Source organism: Mustela erminea, chromosome 12 (assembly GCF_009829155.1).
Source record: "Mustela erminea isolate mMusErm1 chromosome 12, mMusErm1.Pri, whole genome shotgun sequence".
NCBI classification, from domain to species: domain Eukaryota; kingdom Metazoa; phylum Chordata; class Mammalia; order Carnivora; family Mustelidae; genus Mustela; species Mustela erminea.
In genome coordinates this window covers 19,205,242-19,230,733 of record NC_045625.1, presented here as the reverse complement: position 1 = coordinate 19,230,733, position 25,492 = coordinate 19,205,242, and the positions used below count along the sequence as shown (strand labels likewise).

The following is a 25,492-nucleotide window of genomic DNA, read 5'->3' as shown; positions in this document are numbered from 1 at the left end:
ATCCGGCCTCCGGCTCAGGGTTCCCCGCGGGCTGGAACAGTGTGGGGCTCGTGGCAGGTGCAGAGGGTGCAGGTGCAGGTGCTCCCTCTGGGACAGCGTGGGCGCCTCGCAGTCACCCCGAAACAGGGATGTGTCCAGCACTGAGTATGGCGCCAGGCACCCAGTGAGCACAAGGGGCCATCCCCGGGTTAGCTTCTCAGCCCCGTGTGGCAAACAGGACCTCTGTCCCCACTTCGCAGGCCAGGTTCCCACATCACAGGGTCCCCGGGTACGGAGCACAGGGTGAGTTCCGAACCCAGGCAGTCTGCCCTCAGAGCTCCTGTGCCGATGCCCCTTCGGCTCCGTGGCTCCGCCTCAGGTCGCTCTCATTTCTCACCCTCCTCCTTCCCTCCTTCTCCTCCCAGGGTCCTGAAGGAAAACCAGGGAAACAAGGCGAGAAGGGCCGGACCGGAGCCAAGGCGGGTGCCCAACCCCTGTGACCATCATCTCCTCTCCCCCTCCCCCACTTCTCTCCCCCACCCCCTGCTGGGGCTCCATGACCGTCTGTATCTCCTCCCACTGCAGGGTGCCAAGGGCTACCAAGGACAGCTGGGTGAGATGGGCGTCCCTGGAGACCCCGGACCCCCTGGCACCCCAGGCCCTAAAGGGTCCCGGGGCAGCCTGGGACCAACGGTGAGAACTCTCGGGGTGGGGTGGTTTGGGGTGGGCAGGCACAGAGCAGGGGTGCAGGGGTTGGGGGGGCAAGGGAAGAAAGAGAGGTACCTCCTGCTCCACTGCTCAGCCAAACCCTTGGCTGTCCCCTGTCCTAGCTGCTTCTTTTGCATCATGGGTCCTTTGGGGACCCTATAGAAGCTGCCACCTCTCTCCCTGAGAAAGCACCCCCAAAGCCAAGTATTTCTTTCCCTTTGAAGGGGGCTGTGGGTCTTCTGAAGCCATTTACAGACCCAGATGGATAAGGACCCATTCTGGGGCGGTGGGGGGGAAGAGACCTGCCCCTCAGGAGGGTTTTACAGAACAAGGAGTTTTCCCACTGGGAATAGGCTCATGAGATAGGGCTGCCGATCACTGGGTGACGCTGAGGCCGTCCCCACCTCTTGCTGGCCCGCCGTGAAGGACAGTCCCAGGGCTCTGCCGGCTGCAGGGGGAGGAGGCGGGGGGAGGCGGGCAGGTGAGGCATCTCTGAGCTGCCGGTGTGCAGCACTGACGGGCGCCCGCAGTGTGAGTGCTCCCAGCAAAGTGTGAACACTCCCACCACGGCTGATCCTGTGCCCCCCCACCACCACCCCCCACCCCCCACCCCCCACCCCCGCCGCGGGGTGTCCTTGAACACGCCCTTGGGAGGAGATGCACGGGAGTGTCCGTCACTGGCTGGTTCTACCACACGCACTCAGTAGACGGAAATAAGCCAGAGCCTAGGTAGTGGCAACATGGAGCAAAATTATCAGAAAGGGAGGAGTTTTGAAGATGTCATCTTCACTTTTAATTGATTCAACTGTACATTCCTATCATTTAAACTTTCTATAGCTGCTTCTGTTTTAAAATTGGCTCACAAAAGTGAGGATGGTTTAGCCACTCCGTCTTGTGAACCCCCAGAGCTGGGAGTAGGGAGGGCCGGAGGGAGGGGGGGCTCAGGGAGGAGCTCCGCAGCCTGGGTTCTGGGCCACGGACCTGCAGGTTGGTGGGGCTGAACTGGACTGCTGCCAGGGCCCGGGTCGCTGCGGTGAGAACCACACACCTGTACCGACACGCATCTGCTCCTGTCCTAGGGTGCTCCAGGACGGATGGGGGCCCAAGGAGAGCCGGGACTGGCTGGTTACAGTGTAAGAAATCTCACCTCCCCCCTCTCGGAATTCTTTCCTGCAGGCAGGGACCCAGGCCCACCACCTCCCTGCTGAGGCCTGCCCTTGGGCCACGAAGATCCCTGGTGGGCCCCCAGAGCAGGGGTGGGCAGACAGAAACACCCTCCCCCTCTGCATGCCCTCGCCGAGTCCTTCCTGCCCGCGGTGGGGGCCACACGTGTGTCCTGTCCAGGCGTCACGCTGGCTGAATGCGGAAGGGAGAAGCCTCACCCCGCTTTTGCATCCAAGCTGGCACCCCTCTTAGAGGAGGCTGAGCCAAACCCATGTGATACAGTTGGGGGACTAGTCCTCAGAGAGGCTCCGGGCCCACTCAGAAAGGGAAACTGAGGCTTGGGGAGGCTAATGATGGCTTGTTAAGTTTGAAGGTGGGATCCAGTGTCTGAAGGAGACACAGCAGGGAGATGAGGGGGAGAGAGGAAGACAGAAGGTCAGGGCAGAGGACATGGGAACCAGAGAGGGGGAACTGGAAGCCCAAGGGAGGAACGTGCGTGTATGCTTCCCGCCATGGCCTAGGGAAGTCAGCTGGGGTCAGCATTTTGCCCCTGCCCCAGGGGACACACCTGGCTCTCCAAGATCTGGCCCCAGGTCTGCTCCAGGCTGGCGTGAGCTGTGCCCCCTGACCGTCCAAGCGCCCCCACCCCTGAGAGGGCCCAGCATGTCTGGGAGGCCCAGGGCCGGCTCAGAGTCACACAGTGAGCTGGGGCAGAGCCAGGGCCCCAGACTCATAGCCCAGGGTCTCCACCTTGGAATTTCAGCCCTCATTCCCCTATGCTTTTACCTCTTACCATCCTGTTTCCGGCAGGGACACAAAGGCATCATGGGCCCCCTCGGACCTCCTGGACCAAAGGGTGAAAAGGTGGGTGCTCCCTCCCGTCTGGGCCGGCAGGAGCCAGCGCCTGGGGCACTGTGGCTGGGGTAGTGCAGAAGTTCATGGTCGGCTCACCCCTGCTCACACAGCGGCTGGCCAGGAGCCGTTAGACCCACATTCAACACAGATGGCCTGCATGTCAGGTGTGTGCCCAGCACCAGAACAAAACCACAGGTCCTGCCCTGCCAGGGCTTCCAGTCCCGCAGGAGGGAGGGTCGCATCACGTACAGACTATAACCACAATTCCATCATCTGTGTGAATGTGGGCATTGAAGCCTTGCTGGGGAACGAGACCCCCCAGTGAGAGCCGGCTCAGGGCTTAGAACAGAGAGCGAGGCCAGCCTTTCCAGCCAGGAAGGGGCCACTGAGGCAGAGGGAAGAAACATCCATACCCCACCGCTTGGCTCCAGCTTTGGTAGAGGAGAGAAACTGCTAGAAGAAAGCTTGCTGATGGTTGTGCCCTGCCACACGATGCAGGTGGGGTCTTGGGGAGCCGAGGCAGTGGCCCCGGGTCACCTTCTGAGGCAGCACCAAACTGGCCTTTGAGTCCTACCTTAGCAGCTCAAGAATCCCTGTTCTTGCCTCCCCCTCGCCCGAAGGCTCCGCCTAGGGAATGCCTCCTAGCAGGTGGCCCCCTACTATCCACCCCCCCACCTTTGTGAGCTAAGTCAGCAACCCCCTCACTATACCCCTGGCTTACTGTCCAGCTGGTCCCTGCTTGGAGAAGAAGAGCTCTGCAATCAGTGGGCTTCGACATCCCACAGGAAGCTGTAGGGAGTACCGCTCAGCACCCCAAGTCTCCCCCTCAGCCCTGAGTCTGCCACAGCTGGCACAGGAGACCCTGAAACAGGGGGAGCCTCCCTCCCCACAGCCACCTGGAGCACCAGGACCGGTTCCTGTGGCTGCTGAGAATGGGATCTGAAACTTAAAGCCGCCCTACTTCTGCTGGAGCCTCGGGTGGGATCCCAGGGTCCCCTGAGCCTTGACTGCCCTGTCGGTTAAGTGGGTGGCTGCCTCAGGAATGCGAGGCTGAGCCGGACGTCCCCTGTATGTCAGCCGTAGGCACTTTCCTCGTGATAAGGTAGTCGATTAGTTCACGCATGCGTTCAGCTACCTGACAGGTAGGGTGCATGCATGGTTAGTGATCATATAATATCTTCTCGGCTCTGAGCTGGGGGCTGCAGAGATGCCCCCCAAAGGGTAAACCGGATGCAAGAGCGAATCGCCAGGCACAAGCTGAGGGGTGCTGGAAGGAGGGGGAGCAGAGTCCCAAGGGAGACCCCGAAGCACACAGCCGTGTGCAGAGCTCTTCCCTGGGATTCCTCCATGGCCCTCACCATGAGCTGTCAGTGTCCCACGTGACACATGGGGAAACTGAATCTCCAGGCTGCTTAAGGACTCGGCCAGGACCAGTGGAAAGGTGGCAGGACCAGGAGGCAGACTCTGATGTCCGGCTGTGTCTCCTGAGCCAGAAATAGGCCCTTAGATGAGCTAATGTGCTGCTCACCCTGGTGAATTCCCCGTGGGGCACATGTCTACAGAGGGGGTATCTGGAGGGACTGGAGATGAGACTCTGGGAACGAGGAGAGGCCCAGGGCTCCACCGGCTTCCTGCTGCTAAACCTGCATCCCCAAACTACAGCCACAATGTGGGGAGAGTGGGGGAGATTTGTGTAGCTGGCTTTTGGCTCAGACCACCCCTTGCTTCCTGTGTGGCCTTGGCTAAGACCCTTCTTTTCCTGGGCCTCCGTTTCTTCATCTGTAAAATGGGCCGGTAGTCATAGCCACATCGGAGTGCTGTATGGATTCTATGGAACACCTCCCAAAGGGTCTGCCACACGGAATGTTTTCGGTAAACACGGCCCTCTTCTCCAACGTGCCTCCGTCCGGCTGTCTCCCTCCACGGTGGGACCAAGATTTGGGACAATGAGCCATAGACAGAGGTCAGGGAGGAGAGGGAATCCCCTCTCCCTGGGCCACCCCCTTGGGTACAACTGGTCCGAAGCCTTGGGCCAAGTCCCTCCTGCTTTGAGTCTCTGCCCGCAGGAGCCACAGAGGCTCTGGGCCAAGGCGCTCCGGCTGCCAGCCCTCAGGACTGATTTGGGCCTGGGACAGGCTCCAGCCCCAGGGATGGCTCCCTCTCCTGCCTCTCAGGCTTCCCCTTCTACCCTTGCCAACAGCCAGGGGGCCCCGGGCTGCCCCAGCTTGACCCTCCTGCCCAGAATGCACCCCCGTGGGAGGCAACACCAGTTGTCTGGGGCTGGAACATTCCGAGTCCTGGGTTTTGGCCTCTTGCTGCTCTGATCACACCTTCCCCGTAGCTGGCACACAGCCTCTGCCTCCTGTCTTGCTTGGTGGCCCAGCGCCCAGGGTGGCCTGCCAGGGCTCAAGGACCTCCACCCTAAACCCTATGCCTCCTGCAATCCCTCTGACAGCCTCCACACATCGTCCCTGCTGCCATCGTCAACAACAGCCAAATGCATGGCCCCCTACCCCATGGGCAGTAGCGAGCTCTCCTCCCTGGGTCCTCGGAACAGTGCTGCTGGGCATTGCACTCCTGTTTCACAGATAGGAACCTGTCTCGTGGACAAGGATCCCTAACAGGCCCACCGCTGAGTGCAACCTGGGGTATGCTCCCGGGGCTCCCAACCAGCATAGAAGCTTCCTGTTAAACCTGGCTCTCTGCCCACTTTATTCCAGCAAAGATGGGAGAAAGGGAATCTTTTTCGGGTCTGACCAAGGCAGCAGCCCACACGGTCTCTCTGTGCCTCAGTGTTCTCATCTGTAAAATGGGGAGATACCGTCACCTGCTTCATAGGGTTGTTGGAAACATTCAGTGAGTGCCTGTGGGGTTGGAATTATTGTCACTCTGTGCTAAGCACCATGCAGGGAGTGTTTGCATCATTTCCCAGACACCCCCCCACTCCGCCTGCTGCCTCCTGGGTACTGCCATTGTCCCTTTACCCCACTTCTTCCCTGCTCCCCAGCTGAGAAAAAGAGCTCCAAGACAGGAAGGGACCGGATGGGGGTCTGAGCAGCTGGTCCTGTGCAAGCTGGGTGTGACCAAGGTCTCTGCTCTGTCTGGGTCTGGTAGCCCGAGGGCTCCTGCCTGCTGGGGCGGGGGATGCCCAGCAGGGGGCAGTAAAGGGCACTCTCTGGGTTCCACCGCCCTGGTCCGCCCCTTCCCTCCCTGGTCTCTTGTCTCAAGCCCTAAGTAAGCTGGTCTTCATCACTGATGAAGGCCCTTTCCACGCTGTGGGAGTGTCTGGAATTCCTCAGGTTCACCAGGAGCCAGAAATAAGTCCTGGTTGTGTCCACAGGGGGAGCAGGGCGAGGACGGCAAGGCTGAGGGGCCCCCTGGGCCACCTGGAGATCGGGTAAGCCCCCTTTTCTGTCCCCTGGACAGCCACCAAAGTGGAACCCTAGCTTCCTGCTGTGGCAGGGGGTGGGGAGGGGGAGGCTGAGCAGGGGTGAGGCTTCCACAAACATCTAAGAGGAGACCTGATGGCCCATATGTCATTGCCATCCTTGTCATTCAGGGCCCCGTAGGCGATCGAGGGGACCGCGGGGAGCCAGGGGACCCTGGATACCCCGTAAGTATCAGAGCTCCTACCCAGTAGCAGCGTCCGGCACGGCATGCCTGGGCTGTCCTCCAACCTTACCGGGCCCCAGGCAGGAAAACAGCCTTGGCCGGGAGACAAGCCCTCCCTCCCACCGTTAGTGCCGGGCCTGAAACGGAGACCCCCAGAGAGAGGGCTCCGGCCAGAATCCAGGCTGGCAGGGGGTGGGCTGGAGGGGGAGGATGAGGTTTGGGAGAGAGGCCCCTTCCTCACAGGGCCTCAGTCTCCCCGTCCTCTGTGGCCGGGAACAGCTCTCCCGACAGAAGCAAGAGACAGACCGCTGAGTGAGCCCCGGGCCCCCACCAGGCTTCTCCCCTCCCCTCCCCTCCCCTGCTCCAGCCTCCCCGGCAGGGTCATTTGGCAGCTTTGCAAATGAGCAAGCTGAGACAGGGACAATGACACAGAGCCGGAAGAACAAGGGCTTCCGGGACTCCTCGGGACTCCTCCGGATGGGAAGTTGCCCCGGGCCCCCCCCCCCGCCCGCCCCTCCAGGGTGGGCCCCCTCACCCGTCTCTCCTTGGCTTCCAGGGACAGGAGGGTGTGCCAGGCCTCCGTGGAGATCCAGGCCAGCAGGGCCTACCCGTGAGTGCTGCTCCCTGACCCATCCCCCTCCAGCTCCATGTGGGTGGTCAGCAGTGGGGGGAGGAAGGGACCCTCCCTGCACAGGGCCTGGGGCAGTGCACTCTGGTTTCTCTTGCCCTGATGCTGGGGGCACCCCTTAGAGCCTGCACCCCCAACCCCCTCCCACCCCTCCCCTTCTAGGCCGACACTGGCCACCCTCCCCGGGAGAGAATCCTGGGGCGGCTATGCATCCTCTCACCTTGGTTTGCAGGGGCATCCGGGACCCCGGGGACGGCCAGGACCCAAAGGATCGAAAGGGGAAGAGGTAAGAGGACTGAGGTCCACAGGGGACCCTGGGAAGAGCAGACCCCCACCCAAGCCCCAGGCAAGTAGGAGGCTGGGCTGGTGGGTGCCCTACAGGGAGCTTCCTGGCCAAGACCTCTTCGTTTCAAAGGGCCTGATGGAACGGGGATCACCTGCCCCACTGTCCGGGCCTCTGGGAGGGGGACCATCTGTGGGGCCAGCAGTGGGATTCGAACCCAGGGCAGTCACGCCAGAGCCAGCCATACCACACTGAAGAAAATCTGGAGAAGCAGGGGTCCGGAGGAAGGAGGGGTTGGACAGATGCGGATGGTGGGAACTGAGGGGTGGTCGAGGACTTAACCATCTTGCACCCAGAGCCCCTGTGTGTTCCTCCACTGAGGTCAGGCCAGTGCTGTCTTCCTTGCCCTCAGCCTCCCTCCTGGGGTCTCCTTCACCCACACACCATCTCCCTGCCCCCGCCCTGCTCAGGGATACAGCCACACTCTTGAGGATCGAAGGATCTTGAAGCCCAGCCAGCCCTGGCCCCAGACTCCCTCTAGGAAACTGGGAGGGCCGAGAGCCTCTGCAGTAAGGCGAGCCCGTAGGGGCTCAGGGCCCAGAGCAGGGGTGAGGACAACACTGTTAGGTTCCACGGCCAGCCCTGCCCCTGGGCTTCTAGGCCAGGGTGATAGGACCATTTGCAGATTCAGATGCTGAGGCCCAGGAGGCGGAGGGGCAGGGCTGGGCCACACAGGAGCGCCCATGCTCCTTTCAGTCCCTTCCAGAACTCCTAGGGTTCTGCCCCTCTTCCAGGCGGCCCCTGCCATGTGCCCCTTGATTTTTCAGGGTCCAAAGGGAAAGCAAGGCAAGGCTGGGGCACCAGGACGAAGGGGGATTCAGGTGAGTGACCAGCAGCTTGTCCCCTCCTCTCTGCCTGCCTCCCTCCCCGCCCGCATAACCCCCCTCCCAGAGGCCCTCATCAACTTCTTTTATGTCCCCAGGGCCTGCAAGGGCTGCCAGGGCCTCGGGGCGTGGTGGGGAGACAGGGCTCCGAGGGTGTCCCGGGCCCAGATGGGTTTCCTGGCAGGGATGGTCAAGCAGGACAGCAGGTAAGCAGGACTTTGGGTTAACGCTTGGTGTCTCCCTTGGGGACAAGATGTGTTGTGGGGGGGGTGCTGGGGGTGGGGGTGGGGGGTTCTGCCAGAGGCCATGGGCCAGGAGGAACAGGTGTGGAACCTTGGATGGGGCAGAACCAACATATCCAGAAGTTTCCTGCATGGGGCCTGGGAATGTGGCCTTTCTGACTACCCATGCCTGTACCCAGAAGGACCCCCCACACCCGCACCCAGGGGATGAGCTTGTGGTTGAAAGTTCCCTCCTCCCCATTTACAACCCCCCGCATCTCTGGTTTCACTGGTCCTGCTCTCCTCAGGCAGAGCTCCGATGACCTCCCTCCTGGGGTCTGACCTCCTTTCCCCCAGGGCCACCCAGAGTTCACCCGCACTATGAGACATCTTGCCCCCTTGGCTGCCTTTGTTTCCTGAAACATGAGAGGTCTTCCTTTGCCCTCTTTCTTTACAGGGGGAGCAGGGAGACGATGGGGACCCTGGCCCCATGGGCCCTGCTGGGAAGAGAGGAAATCCAGGTGTGGCCGGCTTGCCTGGAGCACAGGGGCCCCCAGGATTCAAGGTCAGACACCTGTTAAGCCACGTAGCTGCCTTCCCGTCTTTCAACCTTGGTACTAACTATAGTGACACTGATTATAATGCTCACCTGGGCACCTGTGTCCCAGGGCCTGTGTGAAGATGGAGTCCCTGGCTCTGATGTTTCTCTGGGGTCCCTGCCCCAAGCTTGAACCTGACTTGAGGGAAGTCAGGTTTATCCAGGTAGGGGGAATTCTTAGGCCTGTTGAAACCGGCAACCTGTCATTGAGCTGTCCTTGGGCGCCCTCTAGTGGGCCTTTGTGGAACATTGCTGTTGCTTGTAGCCAGGACCCTCTTCCAAAGGGCATCTTTGTCGTAAGTTTTGCCAGCGGGGAGGGGGTGGGGCATGAGTCCATCTGAACCCAGGCCTACACGCAGAAGGGAAGATTGAGATGGATGAATCAGACATGGCTCCTCTGGTCTTCCCCAAGCGCCAGGTTTAGCTGGGGAAATACTGGAACCCTCCGTGGGAACAGCAGGCAGGGGGAGAGGTGGACTTGGCCCAGGGAGGATTGAAACGCGGAGAGAAGGGGAGGTGGCATCCCAGGCAGGAGGAAGGGCTGGAGCAGAGGTGTGGGCGAGGTTGGGGGGGGGGCGGTATTGGCTAACTTCAGGGTCTGCAGGGAGGAAACAGCGAAGAGGAGAGGCAGGGTGGGAGCGTGGAGGGCAAGTTGGAGCTTGAATTCCAGAGTCAAGAAAGAGGCTTTCCTCTTAAGGAGGCTGAAGTTCTGAGCCCCAGCATCCTGAGAGGTCAGCCGACCCTGTGGCATCACTGTTCTGTCTCTCCTTGGCCCCCCTACCCCTCCCCTAGTACCGTTTTCCCTTTTGGTCATTTTGGTGTTTGTTTGTTTGTTTTAAGGGTGAAAGTGGGTTACCGGGACAGCCGGGTCCTCCCGGCAAACGGGGGACAGCGGGTGGAATCGGGCTTCCTGGGAGCCAGGGGGAGCCTGGATCCAAAGGCCAGCCGGTGAGTAAGCCCCGGGAATACGGATGTTCTCACCCTCGCGTGTACACACGCATGTTCACACATGCACACACAGGCCCGGAAGCCTCCTTCCTGCTCTGTGACAAGGGCAGAGTGACACTCTCTCTGAGCCCCAGATACTCCTCTGCCTCCCCTGAGTGGGGGGTGGGGGGGCTGAGACATGGGATCTGAATGGTCCCTTCAGAATGAGGGGGGTGCATCACGACCTGAACCCGAAATAGCCTCACATCCAATAAAGAAATTCAATCTGTGGTTTAACAAACATCTCACAAGGAACACTCTGGCCTCAGATGACTTCACTGGAGAATTCTTGTCAAAGTTAAGGGAAGAGGTAATACCGATTCTGCATAAACTCTTCCAGAAAGTTGAAGAGGAGGGAATACTTGTCAGCATATTCTGTGAACCTAGGCTGGACATGGCAAGAAATCTCCAGACCAATATACCTCAGAAACATAGATACAGAAATTCTCAACACGATTTTAGAAAAACCAATCTAAGAATGTATTCAAAAGATAGTACATCTAGGGGTGCCGGGGTGGCTTAGTGGGTTAAAGCCTCTGCCTTTGGCTCAGGTCATGGTCTCAGGATCCTGGGATCGAGCCCCGCATCTGGCTCCCTGCTCATCAGGGAGCCTGCTTCCCCCCCTCTCTCTGCCTGCCTCTCTGCCTACTTGTGATCTCTGTCTGTCAAATAAATAAATAAAACCTTAAAAAAAAAAGTACATCAAGACTAAATGATGTTTATCCCAGGAATGCAAGGATGATATAACGTTTGAAGATAAGTCAGTGTAATGCACCATGTTAACAAACTGAGAAAGAGAACAAACCCATTTGATCCTACAGTGGATGCAAGAAAATCACTTGGCGAAATGCAACACCATTTCTGATAAAAGCGCTCCATACCCTTGGTAAGGAAAAAGGAACTTCCTCAACTGCTAAGAGGGCATTTGTGAAAAACAGGTGGCCAGTATCATACTTAATAGTGAATGGCTGAATCAGTCAAAGAAGAAACGAGTCGAAGATACTTGTTCTCGCTTCTGTTCAACGTTGTGCTCGCACTTCCCGCCGATGCCATCAGGAATGAAAAATAAAGAAAAGGCACTCACATCAGATAAGAAGAAGTGCATATTTCCATTTGTTGATGAAATTATTGTCTAGAGAGAAAATCCAATGGAATCCACAGTCCAACTATGAGAACAAGTGACTCCAGCAAGATGGCGGACAGCAGCACAAAGAAGCTGTGTCTCTGTACACCAGCCACCATCAGACCCAAAATCTAAAAGGCAATACTGTTTAGAATAGCAAAAAAATAGGAAATATGTAGAGATACCTGTGACACTAGGTGTACAAGACATGTGCATTGAAAAACTGAAAGCATTTCTAAAATCTGCTGGGGAAGACCTAGGTCAATGGAGATGCTGCGTTTACTGGTCAAAGACTAAGCATTGTTCAGATGGCCGTTCTCCTCCAGTTGGTGTATGGATCTAACCCTAATCCCAATCCCAATCCCGATCCCGATCCCATCAGACCTTTCTCGTGGAAAATAAGAAGCTCTGTCTAATTTATTTGGAAATGCAAAAGGTGTAGAAGAACCAAAGCAAGTTGAAAAGGGAAAAGTTGGGAGCCTCCTGGTGGTTGATTTCAAGACTTATTATATAGCTACCGTAATCAAGAAGGGAGGGTATTATCATAAATATACTAATAATTGATCAAAGGAATAGCATAGAGAGTTCAGAAATATATTCACAGGTACATGGATAACTGATTTTTGACAAAGTTGCGAAAACAACTCGGTGAGAGTCTTCTAGCAGGGATAATGGGAGACCCTATACCATGTACAAAAGTGAACTCAATCCTAAAATGCTAAAACTTTTAGGAGGAAGCATAGAAGAAAATCTTGGAGACCTCGGGTTATGCAAAGGTTTCTTCGGTATGACACCACAAGCGTGATCCATTTAAAAAATTGAAAAATTGGAATTTATCAAAGTTGGAATCTTTTGCTCCTCCAAGGGCAGATGCTGTTAAGAGAAATGACAAGACAAGCCACATACTAGGAGAAAGTGAAAATTATGTATCTAGTAAAGGATTTGTGTCTGGAATACGTAAGGCACGCTCAAAACTCAGTAATGAGAAAAGAAGCAGCCCAATAAAGAAATGAGGCAAAAGACTTGAGCAGACATCTCGGAGAAGGTTGCACAAATGGAAAATCAGCACATAAAGGAAACTCAGTATCGGTAGTCATGAGGCAAGCGCTCATTAAAGCCGCAGTGAGGTATTACTGCACACCTGTTAGAATGGTAAACATTTAATTGTTTCTGAAGATTTTGTTTATCTGAAAGAGAGAGGGCAAAAGTAGGGGGAGGGGCAGAGGGAGATAAGCTGATGCCCTGCTGAGCAAGGAGCCCGACACGGGGCTTGATCCCAGGACCCCGAGATTAGGACCTGAGCCAAAGGCAGACGCCTCACCAACAGAGCCTCCCAGGCTCCCCAGAAGGGTAAAAATTTTTAAAGACTGAACAGATCAAGTGTTTTCAAGGATATGGAGCCACTGGAGCTCTCCTCCTCTGCTCACGGGAACGTAAAACGGTACAACCGCTTTGGAAACCTGCTGGGCAGTTCCGTTAGAAGTTAAGCATATAATCCAGGCCTCCAGAATCGTTCACCTCCAATCACTCCCCGCAGTGACCTCTGTGTGAATATGAGCAAGTTCCTGCCCTCTGAGAGCCTCAGTGTTCTCATCTGTGAACAGGGCGTGTTGTGCCTCCCTGGGCGGAAGTCGGAACACACATGCGTGGTGGTCCCTACAGAGCTCCCGGCACGTAGAGCCGCACAGTTAATGGGCTGATTTCTGAGGGACACAGTCCTTGATAGGCTTTCCCATGGGTGGGGAAGAGCCTGTGGGTCCTCTCATTCTCTTCCTTGAAGACCTGGGACAGGAGGTCCTAAGCGTTCTAGAGCCTCATGGCTCTAGAAGTCCTAAGCGTTCTAGATTCCTCATGGAATCCCTGAGCTGGCCTCCACTGTCTCGTGCGACTGAGGGCACAGGCCCGTGCCCCCTCCGAGCCCCCTCCGAGCCCAGGCTGACCGGTGTGGTCTAGCGTGTGAGCTGTCTACACTCATCTGGTTGCCTGGGGATGGAGTCGGTGATGTCCGTGGGAGGAGGCAGGCCCAGGGGGCCCGCGTGATTGGCTGGACATCGTTGTCTGGCCCGACTCACCCCACGTCATTCCGCTCTCCCCGCAGGGTGACTCTGGTGAGATGGGCTTCCCAGGAATGGCTGGCCTCTTCGGACCCAAGGTACAAATTCCCACTCCGGCCTGCTCCTATTGGGGTCCCATCCACCCACTCCCTGGTTTGTTTCTCCATGTGCTCGCTCGACAAAGATTTCTTGAGCTCTCACGGTGTGGGCTGGAAAGCCTCCAGAATCAAGCAGGGACATCCTTGGTCCCCAGAACTCACCTTCCAACAGACCTAGGTTTTAAGCCTGGCTCAGTTGACCTGCTCTGTGCATTAGGCAAGTTACTTTGTATCTCCAAGCCTCAGTTTTGTCAGCTGTAAAATGGGTATGATAACCATAGAGGGTTATAACCCTGAAGTCAGAGTGGAGGCTTACACCATGCAGCAAAGACCCTGCACACTGATTCCTGCTTGGTAATTGTGGACATTTGTTACTCTCCCTGGAACCTCTCTTGAAAGGGAGGGCAAAGTGTGGCCAGCCCCCAAGGGTCATGGAGCTGCTGGAGCTCCGACCCAATGGCCGCCCAGACACAAGATAGCCCTTCCTCTGCCTCCCACAGGGCCCCCCAGGAGACATTGGCTTGAAAGGCATCCAGGGCCCGCGGGGGCCCCCTGGCTTGATGGTGAGTCCTCTCGTGGTCTGTCCTAGCGGGGACAGTCGCCCAGGCCCAAGGCTGGCCAGCCGTCCGCTGGGTGGACGCCTGCTCTGCTCCTCCTGCTCCTTCTGGCTTGAGCCCCCTCTGCCCACAGCCTCCATCCCCAGCCATTCCTTGCTTCTGCCGGTCCTGCCAACTGGGCTGCCATCCAGCTCATTTTACCTGCTCCCCTCTCCCCGCTCATTGCCCCCCGACAAGGCACACAGGAGGGGCCCAGAATGTGCACGGCTGTGCCCCTGCTTGAGGAAATCTCCCTTCTGTCACCCTGGGACACTCAGGCTGCCGTCTCCTCTCCTGTCCCTGGGACTCTGTTCCCCAGACCCCGGAATGAAGACACACAAACCTTTGTCTCTCCTTTAGGGAAAGGAAGGCATCATTGGGCCCCTCGGAATCCTGGGACCTTCGGGACGCCCGGTACGTGTCGGGAGCTGGCAGGGAAGACCACAGGGACGAGCTTGTCTCTGTGACCCAGGGCCGGCTCAAGACTCAGTTTCCGCATCTTGGAAATAGAACTTCCTCTCTGAGTCCTCTCTTATGGGGCCTGTGATTTATTGCAGGGTCCGAAGGGTGACAAAGGCAGCCGAGGGGACTTGGTGAGTTGAGGGGCTGGGGGAGGGCAGTGCTTCGGGGGTGGGGGAGAGGAGGATTGGGGGAGGGGCGGAGGGCGGAGCTCAGCCCGTTCCCCTGACTGTTTCTCTCTGCCTCTGTCCTCCTCCAGGGACTGCAAGGTCCGAGGGTGAGTGGGCTGGGGTATGGGGGCTGGTGGGCTGGAGGAGTGGGGCAGGGTGGGTGCTCTGGGCTCCCCTACCCATGCCCACTGACGTGCTCAGGCGTGTTCTTTCCCTCTGGACCTCAGTCATCCATCGGTACCCCTCTGTACTGGGGGCATCACTGTCCCTGGGTTTGGGTCTCCTCCAGGAGGTCTGGGGTAGGGAAGGTGGAGGGTCTTTGCCCAGGGCCTCACTGTTCTTCTCTTCCTCCAGGGTCCTCCTGGTCCCAGAGGGCGGCCTGGCCCACCGGTAGGTACTTGTGCTCAGTGCCCCTGGAACTCTAGGGCAGGAGGCGGAGCTTGGAGTGAGACCCAGGGCTTTGCAGGCAGATGCTCGTCTTGGCCCTGACCTCACAAGCTTCCCCAGACTTCTAGGAGAGCGTAGAGCGGCCCTGGCCGGACTAAGCCTCCAGAAGAGCAGAGACCAGTTTTGCACATCCTCTCGTGCCTGGATGGCCCCTCCAGACTCCTGACAGCCCCTGGGACCCCCACACCCAGTTCCTCTCAAATAGTCACTGAGCCTCTTCTTTTGCAGGGTCGGCCAGGGAGCCCTATTCACTTTGTAAGTTGGAGAATGTGCTTTTTTGCCTACTGGGGGTAAGGCCTGGGAGGGCGGGAGGCAGCTATGACCTTTCTGGGTCACCATAGCTAGACCCCTAAGCTAGGCCCAGGATTGCCTGTGAACTTTTGTCCTTCTATCCCAGACCCTGGACTTTGCAGCAGCAGAAAGAGCCCAGAGGCAGAGAGTGGGGAATCCAGGTTTTAGGCAGAATGCACCCCTGACCTTGAACCCGGGAGCTGCTCCGGTGGTTGGGGTCCTGGTCCTGTCACTGTCCTCGGAACGGAGCAGCTGATTGCCGAGGGTCTAAACAGGTTCTGGTGTCAATTCAAGCTTGGGGGGGTGGGTAGGTGTTCCCCATACTGAAGAGTACTTGGGGGACAGCAGCTGGGCACCCTATAGTTCAACTCAGTTCTGACACTGTGCACCAGGACGAAGGGTTAGACCCCACGGGGTCCCAATCCTACAGGACTCCTTCCCCATCCTGCCCCGCCCAGATGCTAGCTTGTCACCGGCGCCTCTGACCGACGGAGGGTCCCACACCCCTCACTGGTGTGAGGCTGCTAGAGCTGCTCTTAGGTCAGAGAAAACATTTCACTTACTAGCTTACTGGTTTCTTATAAAAAAAAACACCACCACCTCAGGAACAGCCAGATGGAAGTCAGGCACAGGGCAAGGCACGAGGCAGGGGCTCTCAGAGCTCCCAAGCCCTCTCCAGGCAGCCGCTCCCTCCAAACCTCCATGGGGTCACCGCCTGGTAAGCCCTCCGAATACCAGCCTTTTGGGTTCTCACGGCGGCTTCATTACGTAAGCGTGATGGATGGAATCATTGGCCGTGGGTAAGGGACGCTGCCATCCCTTCTCCCGCCCCCAGGAATGAGGGGTCCGGACGGAAGGTTCCCACCCATCTCTCACAAGGTTGCTTCCCTGGGCAAGCTCTCCTTTGGTTACCCAGGGGCTTTCCAGGAGTCACCTCATTAGGGTGACAGAAGACTTTTCTCAGGTTTGGGGAGTTTGGTGCCAGGAAGAGGGTCAAAGACCAAATCTCTTTTTCTTATAAATCACAATATCACAGGGTCTTCTCCCCCCAGATTCTGAGTCCAGAGAGGGTCGGGCAAGGGGGCAGACTGGAGGAGGGACGCTGCGTTGCTCCCTGGTGGGTACCAGCCTGAGCGTATGGCCCCTCCTAAGACCCCCTGCTCAGAGGCCCCTCCCCCATTACTATTGCCCCTGCTGAGGATTATGGTCAGGCCCTGACAGCACGTCCCGCCCCTTTTGCCCCCCAGTGACCAAGGGAAACCCAGCAGGAGGAGCCCTTGGGCCGTGAGCCCCTCAGATTCTCTGCGCTTCTCAGCTCTCAGCTTCCCACTGTCTGACCCCCAAGTATCATCCATGAAAATGAACGGACAGCCCTGGCCTCGCCTCCACCCCCTCCCTAGCCCTTCTCATCACTAAGGAAGTCAGACGGCTCAGGGAAAGTGAAGAGATCCAGACAAAACCCTTTCCCTCTTAAAAAAAAAAAAAAATTAAATAAGTAAATAAAAGGAAAATTCGAAGATTTTAAATTTTGTGCACAGTAGCGGACATACTGAATGTTTGTAGCAGGCAGACACCATTAGGTGTGCTCCCTCTGGATTAGCTCACTGATTCCTCTCAAGGTTCTGAGAGTTACGGTCATGCCCATTCTCAGGATACTGACGCAGAGAGACTATAAGCACCCTGCCCAGGTCCTGCAGTTACCAAGTAGCAAGGCTGATATTTGAACTTGAGAAATCCCTCTCGCGTCTGGACTCTGGGCCACTTGGGCTTTACCCAACATCAGAGTCTCCCTGTCACTGTGTTCACAGTAAGACCGCTTCTGGCAAGCCCCATGCTAGGGGTAGAGGTGCAGGGGTGGGACGGTTACTCAGAGAAAGGGGCCGCCCCTAGCCTGGGGGGCAAGAGCACCAGGAAAGAGTTCCTGCGGAAGTGGGCATCTGTAAGATAAGTATAGGGCAGGGCTTTTCAACAGCAGCACTTGTGGACATTTGGGGACCAGATGATTCTTTGGTCCCTTGTGAGTGATTGTAGGATGTTTGGCAGCATCCCTAGCCTCTACCCGCTAGATGTCAGGAGCACCCCCTCCTCCAGTTGTGACAGCCAAGAAGTCTCCAGATGTAACCAAATATCCTCTACAGGGCAAGATTGCCTGTGATTGAGAACCTCCAGAATAGTAGATAGACAGATGGAGCAATGGAGGGAAAGAAGAATGTTCCAGGTGATACAAGCAGCACGTGCAAAGGCCCTGTGGTCAGATAGAGCATGGTACTTAGCAACTTAGCAGTATAATGGTGTGTCTGGTGCATAGAACATATGTGCGCAAAGGAAGAGAGGCTGGGCCAGAGGCCACAGCACTCAGGCCAGGTCTTGTAACCACGTGGAGGAAAAAAGGAGAGAAAAGGTCAGCTCTGACTCTCTTTGTAAGTGGAGGAAGGACAAAGAGTTGCACAGAAGGCAGGTGACTTGGCCACTGGGCTAAGACCCTTTGTCTCCTTCTTAGTGAGTCCCAGGGGATCCTGGGGTGGTGGGGGGGGTAGAATACACACCCTGTCATCTCTTTGCACAGCAGCAAGATGACCTGGGAGCAGCTTTCCAGACGTGGATGGACACACATGGAGCACTGAAAGCAGAGGTACCCTGAGACCGCTGCCCACATGGGATCCCTCCCTGGGGGAGACAGAAGGGATGGCTCTCGAGTGGTCAGTGCCCTCCATGTGGCCTGCCCCCAAGAGTTCCATAGCTCATCGGTTCCCTGAGCCGGAGGCTGGACAAGGTTGGCGCTGTGTCAGCTCTCTTCGGATTCGCGGTCCCGGGAGAGGGCAGCCCAGAAGAGCCTGCTGACTTCCTCCCATCCTGGAGGTGGTCGGTGGAAAGACCACCTCCACTGGTTGCTTCTGGAGGCATTTGAGGCCACTGCCTCGTGTCCTCTCCCCTCCCATGACAGCCCCCACCCCATTCCTGGCCCCCAGTTCCCTTATCTGCCAAGTGGAGGGAGCCCTGTCACGCCCCTAGGAACTCAGGGACATCTCCTGAGTAGCAAGAACTTAGGACTGTGGTGGCTAAGACCCTTGGGCCGGGCCAAGATCTCAGGAGCTGGTGGCCCCCCCTCTCTCTTCACGACAGGGTTACAACCATCCGGACCGGCTGGTGCTGGACCAGGGAGGGGAGATCTTTAAAACCTTACACTACCTCAGCAACCTCATCCAGAGCATTAAAATGCCCCTGGGCACCAAAGAGAACCCCGCCCGGGTCTGCCGGGACCTCATGGATTGTGAGCAGAAGATGGTGGACGGTAGGAGGGCCCGTGGGGTCTGAAGAGAGAGCTTTCTGCCCCTGGGGGTGGGGCAGGCGGGGCAGGGGAGTTCCAGGAGGGGCTGGGCAGAGCGACTGGTCACGTCTTGGCTCCCTGGGACCAAGTTTCTGTCCTTGGGGAGGCAGACACGCCAGCAGTCCCTTACCTGCTCAACAGCCACTGAGCCTCACAATATGGCGGACCTTGTGCCTCCTGGAGTGTGGGCAAGTGGTTTTGCCCTTTCAGAGCCCACAGATCTGCAAGCTGGGGACAACCATTTCAGGGCAAGGAAACAAGAGCTTGGGCAGAGCAAGCTCCCAAGGGCCGGGAGGATACAGGGGCTGGGGGACGGGGCTGTCATGGATGTCCTGAGAGCCAGGATTTCCCCCCTTTCTGCCACACCTCTTCCCTTCACTGGCAAGAAGGTGGACCAGCATCTGGTTGTCCCAGTCTTTCAGCTGTGGGGCCTTTGGCTTCCTCGGAAGCCCTGTGAGGGAACCAGATGCCGGCACAGGTGCCCAGCAAGTGGGGGAGCAGCTTCCCCGTCCTCCCCAGACAAGCCCCTAGGAGGAGCACTAGTCTTGGGGGGGGGATAGCATCCATCAACTAGATGAGCCCTAAATCTTTGGGGCTGGTCATTCAGTCTCTCTCCGGCCTCAACTGTCCCCTCTGTAAAATGGACCCTTGACAGTAGCAGCGCGGGCAAGCGCTCAGCCGCGTGGCCCCTCCAGGGGCTCTGCCAGCTGTGAGCTCTGCCCAGAGCCTCCCCTTCCATCTCAGTGGCTCCTGGAATCCTTTTCTGCTCCCTCTTCTGACTTCAGGCCCAACTGGGGCTCAGCGGGTCCCAAGGTTTTGGGGTCCACCTGCAGAACGGGGCGCTGGGCTCCCCTGCCTCACACACCTGTACTATCCCCCCTCCATATCCCCTGCAGGTACGTACTGGGTGGACCCAAACCTTGGCTGCTCATCCGACACCATCGAAGTTTCCTGCAACTTCACCCATGGTGGGCAAACGTGTCTCAAGCCCATCACGGCCTCCAAGGTACCTGTCCGCACCCCCATCCACTGCCCACGGGCCCTCTCCATGCCCACCTGGCCCTGGGCCACCACCCCCCTGAGTTTCGGTCTGAGCCTCAACTGTCCTGCTGCACGGCTTCTTTGTGATCCTTGGTTTTCTCACCTACGAATCGGGGGCTGAATTGTTCTAAATCCATGGTTTCTACACCATTCCGTGATGCATGATATTAATGGTTTTTGTTTCAAATAGAACTTTCTGCTCCATACCTAAAACATAGTTGGCCAAGCTGGCCAGGCTTGGAGAACCAGGAACCATCCGTGCAAACTAAGTCATGGCACCCAAGGCGTGTATGCAAGTTTAGCTGATGTTCAATGCCTACTTTGCACGTGCCTGTCTCTGGGCTGAGCACTTGAGGTGCTTAGGGCCGCTCAACAGCAAACCAGGGTGGCCGGGGGCAGTGGGGCACTCCATAGTGGACTGTAGGTCTGTAGGGATGGCAAGTCCTCCATGTGGGAGGATTTAGGCTCCAGGGAGAGGAGCCCCCTGCCCGTAGGGGAGGCGGGGACCCACACACCCATCCTATCCCATCAGCCCTGCTGGGGAGTCTCTAGGAGGTGTCTGAGCCTGACTGGGTCAGACCCAGGATTTGAGAATCTCTATGTGGGCCCACTGGTCAGCAAGTCTTGCTGGGTTCCTACTATGTGCCAGACACTGGGATTCAACAGAAAACACAGTAGCCTCACCAAGGAACACCCACCAGCCAGGTCCTTTCCCCCCTGACACTGACGCTGAGCCAGACCCGTGCAACAGATTGGGGAGACCACAGTTGGCACCTGCACGGGTGACAATCCCCATCAGAAACAATGACCAGCCTATAAATTTTGAACGTGGGGGCTGGACCAGCCCTTGTGGATCTTACTATGATCACAAGATGCCCCTCACGATGAAGAAACTTGGAAAAAATAAATATTTGTTAATTATGGGATGTGGAAACTACACAGCACACTGGGGACCACCTAGCCAGGTTGCTGGGGAAGAGAGAGAGAGAGTGCATAAGCCTCAGGCTCTGCTGTTTTTGGGGTCCAGGGTCAGGGCCTCCTGGGCTCACTCTTAATTGGTGAATTGAAAACATAAGAATGGGAATTTAAAGCACAGGAAAAGGGGGAAAAAAAAAATGGCCCAAATGGCCAGCACTGGCAATCTTGAAGTTTAAAACAAAGGAGGCTCAGTGTGGGGAGGCAGCTGGGCTCTTCATCTGGCCCGTGGCGGGCAAAGTGTTTATTTAAGATCACAGGCTTTCGGGTGGATGCCTAGGCAATCAAAGCTTCAATCAGGCCCTTGCATCACACAAAGGAAAACCAACCGTCCGGGCTCTCGGGGCACCCACTGAAGCCATGAATCCCGTTCTTGTTTGAGGTCACTGCCATTTCTGGCATCTTGGGACTTAGGAAGGGTTGGGGAGGCCACTTCTCATTTCTCCCGCACTTAAAGAGCCTCTTGGTCTTGGGCTAGTTCCTCTTCCTCTCCGGGCTTTAGGATCCCAACTCAGCTCCAGAGACAACCACCCAGGCTGTCGGGGGTGGATCAGGTGACTGAGGACTCTCGTAGATCTGGCTGTGCCCTCAGGCAGCCCTTGGTGCTTTCCCTTCCTCATCACTCCTTGGCTGTGGACTGGTTCGCACAGACCTCGGTTTCCCTGTGTTGTCTCAAGTGGGCACACATCTGAGAACAAAGCTGGGAAATGCTTACTGGGAAAGAGCGTCTCCCTGTACCCACCAGAGAGAGGGGAGGGGGTTTCCAAGAGGCCCGGCCGGCCGGCCTGGCCCTTCCTCACTGCTGTGTCTGCTGCAGGTCGAGTTTGCTGTCAGCCGGGTCCAGATGAATTTCCTGCACTTGCTGAGCTCTGAGGTGACACAGCATATCACCATCCACTGCCTTAACATGACCGTGTGGCAGGAGGGCACTGGGCGGACCCCGGCCAAGAAGGCTGTGCGTTTCCGGGCCTGGAATGGGCAGATCTTCGAAGCAGGGGGTCAGTTCCGGCCAGAAGTATCAATGGATGGCTGCAAGGTAACCTTGGGGCCCCTCATGGACCCCTCATGTGCAGACAAGTTGAACAGATGCGTTTTTATTTTAAAATAGTATGTAACAGTGTAATACATACTGGTATATTACATCAGTATATTAGTATCATCTAGTATATTGTATTAGTAAATTTGAGTAAATACATATAATTTTTATCTTTGTGTAATAATTTTATTATAACAGTTTTATAAAATCACTTGTATTCACCGTCCTCTCTGGGAAACTTCAGAGAGGAGATCTGGCTGATAAAAATTCCATAGGCTGTTAACTTGCAAGCCTTCTTGTTGAAGAATGTATATCGATTCTCTCTGCCTACCCTCCCCGCCCTGGCCAGGCTAATTTCTTCTTTTAATATTTTTGGTTATTTTTTAAATACCTGAGATTGGGAGGGTTGTTGGTGGAGAGGGAGTCAGAAAGTTGTCCAGAAAACTAGTTTCGCAAGATTAAACAAAACTAGTAATACGCAGTGTGAGTGAAGATGTGGGGAGACCAACAGTCTTGCAGAAAGCTATTTGGAAGAAAACTGGTAGAGACTTTTGGGGTAGTCGTTGTAGAAATACAAGGATACCCCAGAGATATTGTGGGTTTGGTTCCAGACTGCTGCAACCATGTGAATATTGCAATAAAGCAAGTCTAATTTTTTGGTTTCCCAGTGCGTGTAGGCGTCGTGTTTACATTATACTGTAGTCTATTAAGAGTGCAACAACATCGTGCCTAAAAAAACAATGTGCATATCTTAATTAAAAAATACGTCACCAATCAAAAATGCTATCCGTCATCTGAGCTTTCAGTGAGTCATAATCACAGACCACAGGCCGCCAAAACACATGTGAAAATGCTGAAAAAGTTTGAAATGCTGCGAGAATTATCAAAGTATGATGCAGAGACGTAGTGAGCTGTTGGAACAAGGACACTGACGCTTGATGCAGGATGGCCACTAACTTTCAGTTTGTCAGAAACACAACATCTGGGGAGCTCAGGAAAGCACAGTGCAATGAAACGAGGTTATGCCCACATATCCAGCGTATATGCAGAGCCTCAGAAAGTACGTGTCCTTCCATCCGGCTGCTTCTAAAATCTGTTCTAGGGGACCAAGGAGAGGAGAAGAGCATGCACAGAGGTTTAGCCAGAATGATACTGGTCATAGCATTCCCTACCTGCATAGACACAGTGGCAGCAGTCTAAAGAGGACGAATACAGGTCTTTGCTACAGTGAAATGCTATGTGCCTGGTACAAAGGGTGGGAAAGCTGACAGGGACATGCGCACCTAGATGACGTGGGTCGTGATAGCTTCACGTGTACCCTTTCCTTCTCCACTCAGGTCCAGGATGGCCGCTGGCACCAGACGCTTTTCACCTTCCGGACCCAGGACCCCCAGCAGCTGCCCATCGTCAGCGTGGACAACCTCCCTCCTGCCTCCTCAGGGAAGCAGTACCGAATCGAAGTTGGACCTGCGTGCTTCCTCTGACCTCTGACTTCCTGGCTCCTCTAGGCCTCGATGGGGAGGGAAGAGGAGGAGGAGGCAAAAAGGAGGGGACCTAGGGGCACGTGGGCCCAGGAGAGGCAGCTCAACTGCCCGGGGATCCTTGGGTAGGCCTCAGCTGTTGTCTGCCCGGTAGAAGTGGCTGGAGGGGGGCGGGTGGCAGGGGACTGGGTATCCCTGGGACCAACTCAGTGAGCCCAGCTCAGCCCCAAAGACCAACCAAAGAGCCAGCCAGAGCGAGCTGGGCCTGCAAGCTGCCTGAGCCCTGCGGCCTGTCTCCCAGCTCTGCGGCCACCCCCTGCCCTCCCCAGCTTCCTGCCCAAAGAGCCCCAGGTTCCAGCCAGCTCAAGGGGAGGGGCCATCCCGCCAGCTGGACCCTGCCAGGGAGCTTTGATGTGCAATATTAGAGAGGAGACATGAAAAAGGAGAAAAGGAAAGAAAGAAGTATATATATTTTATTTAAACAAACACAAAGAAGGTGCATTACTATTTTTTCACCTGAGAAAGAGGTGAGAGAAGGAGCAGCCAGAGGGTGGGAAGCAGTGGAGGCCAAGAGGGGGCGGTGCGACCCCCAAGGCAGGGGCGGGGGGGGGGTGCTCGTGCTAGCTACCTCCCACTGTGAAATCGATGGTGCTCGTTCGTTGTCTCGTAGCGTCTGTGATTTTTTTAAGGAACAAAAGAAAACCTATTTAAGATTCTGAAGGTGCTACCGTTTATGCCACAGACTTTGAAGAACCATTTCGATGTGGGTTATCGTCCACACTCCCCTCTCTCCTCCAAATGACAAAGTTTGGAGACCCTAAAAGTGTTCCTAGTGTCCCCCTTGTGCTCATTAGGTAATCGACTACGTGTGGGGAGGGGAAGGAAAAAGGAAGGAAAAAAAAAAAAAAAAAAAAGGGAAAAAAAAACCCCAAAAAAACCAAAAAAAAAAAAAAAAAAAAACCTACCAGAAACAGAAGCAGAAGCAGAAAAGATTTACCTTTTAATTTATGGACTTTGAAATGTTTGTCCTTTTAAGGCACGGGGAGGCCTGAGCATGAAGGATTTGGCCTTGGCCTGTCATGACCCTAGAGGGAAGTTAGGCTTATCTTGGAAGGTGGGATCTCATGGGAGAAGCCTTGACCTGGAAGAAACCAGCTGTAAGGGCGGTGTTGGGTCGGCGCTGGCCTTGGAGATAGAATGTCAATTTGGAGCCATCTTACAAGGCCCCGGACCATTCCCTAAGATCCTCCCTTCCAAGAGCTTGTCCCTTCCAAGATATGGCCATCACTCTTGCTTTTCCATCATCATTAAACCCTCCAGAGACCTGGTGTCATTAGCTCCAAGTGTAAATGGGGGCTGAGGAGAAAAAGTAATTATGGGGATCTTGGGGTTCAGCATGATGGGGAGAGTCCATGTTATCTGAGTTACCCTCTATCGGAGAACCATTCAGCACCCAGGTGGGATTTTGAGGTTATTTTAAGTATGGAATTATTTTTCTAGAAGGGGAAATTTTATGTGAACGTCTATTTGTGTCTTGTTTTTTTTGTTTTGTTTTGTTTTGTTTCCTTCTAAAGTTGTGTCTCTTTGAGAATTGGATTTGATTTTCATTATTTAATACCTCAGCCCGGCCCACCTTCCCCTCCAGACACTTCCGGTTATGCCTCGCCCCCCCGCCCCAGCACAGACGCTCCCCATGGAAGTGTGTTGCAGCAGCTCGGGCCTCATCTCAGCCCTCGCTTCCCCGCATCCCCCACCCCCGCCCCGCACCCCACCCCTGCCAGTCGCCACCTGGCTTCTGTCTTGTTCTTGGGATTTTCTGCTGTCCTTGTTGATGTCTGTCCACATGTCAGTGTGTTAAACCCCCAGTGGGGTCTGTTACTCCTTTTCCCTTCTGGATTTTAAATAAATATTTAAAACTGAGGCAATGGAAGGATGCATCTGTGGCTGTGTGCTTCTTCGAAAAGCCCAGATGGAGGTTTCTGGCCCGTCTGGAGAGAAACGATGCCCAGAGGATGCTGCTTCCCCCAAAGGAGGTGGGTAGGGGGAGGTCCTGGCACCAGGAGGTGGGGTCTAGGTTCCACGGCGCATCGGTTTCTTAGAGTTGCTATAACCGTACCACAAACCTGGAGGTTTAAAACAGCAGAAATGCATTCTTTCCCAGTTCGGGAGGCTGGAAGTCTGAAATCCAAGTGGTGGCAGCTCCATGATTCCTCTGATGCTTCTCGGAGAGGTCCCTCACCTCGGCCAGCTTCTGGTGGCCGGGGCATTCCTCGGCTTCTCCCTGTGTGGCTCCGTGTTCCCCTCTTTTTATAAGGACACTAGTCCCCCTGGATGAGACCCACCCTAATGAGCCCATCTTGGCTCGATTACATCTGCAAAGACCCTATTCCCGTGTGAGGCCACGTTCACAGGTAATAAGCTTAGGCCTTCAACAAGGCTTTTGGGGGACACAATACAACCTGTGACACACGGGG

At 55.9% G+C, this 25,492-nt stretch overlaps 1 protein-coding gene across 1 annotated transcript in view; it reads left to right on the top strand.

Moving 5' to 3' along the window:
- COL27A1 (collagen type XXVII alpha 1 chain) overlaps positions 1-23,929 on the top strand; it is a 134,341-nt gene extending 110,412 nt beyond the window's left edge. Inside the window, 24 exon segments of the mRNA XM_032307703.1 lie at positions 405-458; positions 565-672; positions 1,767-1,820; positions 2,662-2,715; positions 6,047-6,103; positions 6,266-6,319; positions 6,875-6,928; positions 7,179-7,232; positions 8,057-8,110; positions 8,212-8,319; positions 8,792-8,899; positions 9,773-9,880; positions 13,141-13,194; positions 13,695-13,757; positions 14,151-14,204; positions 14,348-14,383; positions 14,509-14,526; positions 14,774-14,809; positions 15,095-15,121; positions 17,724-17,789; positions 18,281-18,449; positions 19,382-19,491; positions 21,319-21,537; positions 22,875-23,929. Of these exon segments, the coding sequence (XP_032163594.1) occupies positions 405-458; positions 565-672; positions 1,767-1,820; positions 2,662-2,715; positions 6,047-6,103; positions 6,266-6,319; positions 6,875-6,928; positions 7,179-7,232; positions 8,057-8,110; positions 8,212-8,319; positions 8,792-8,899; positions 9,773-9,880; positions 13,141-13,194; positions 13,695-13,757; positions 14,151-14,204; positions 14,348-14,383; positions 14,509-14,526; positions 14,774-14,809; positions 15,095-15,121; positions 17,724-17,789; positions 18,281-18,449; positions 19,382-19,491; positions 21,319-21,537; positions 22,875-23,021 (1,866 nt within the window). The 3' untranslated portion in view covers positions 23,022-23,929.
- Positions 23,930-25,492: the final 1,563 nt, after the last annotated feature.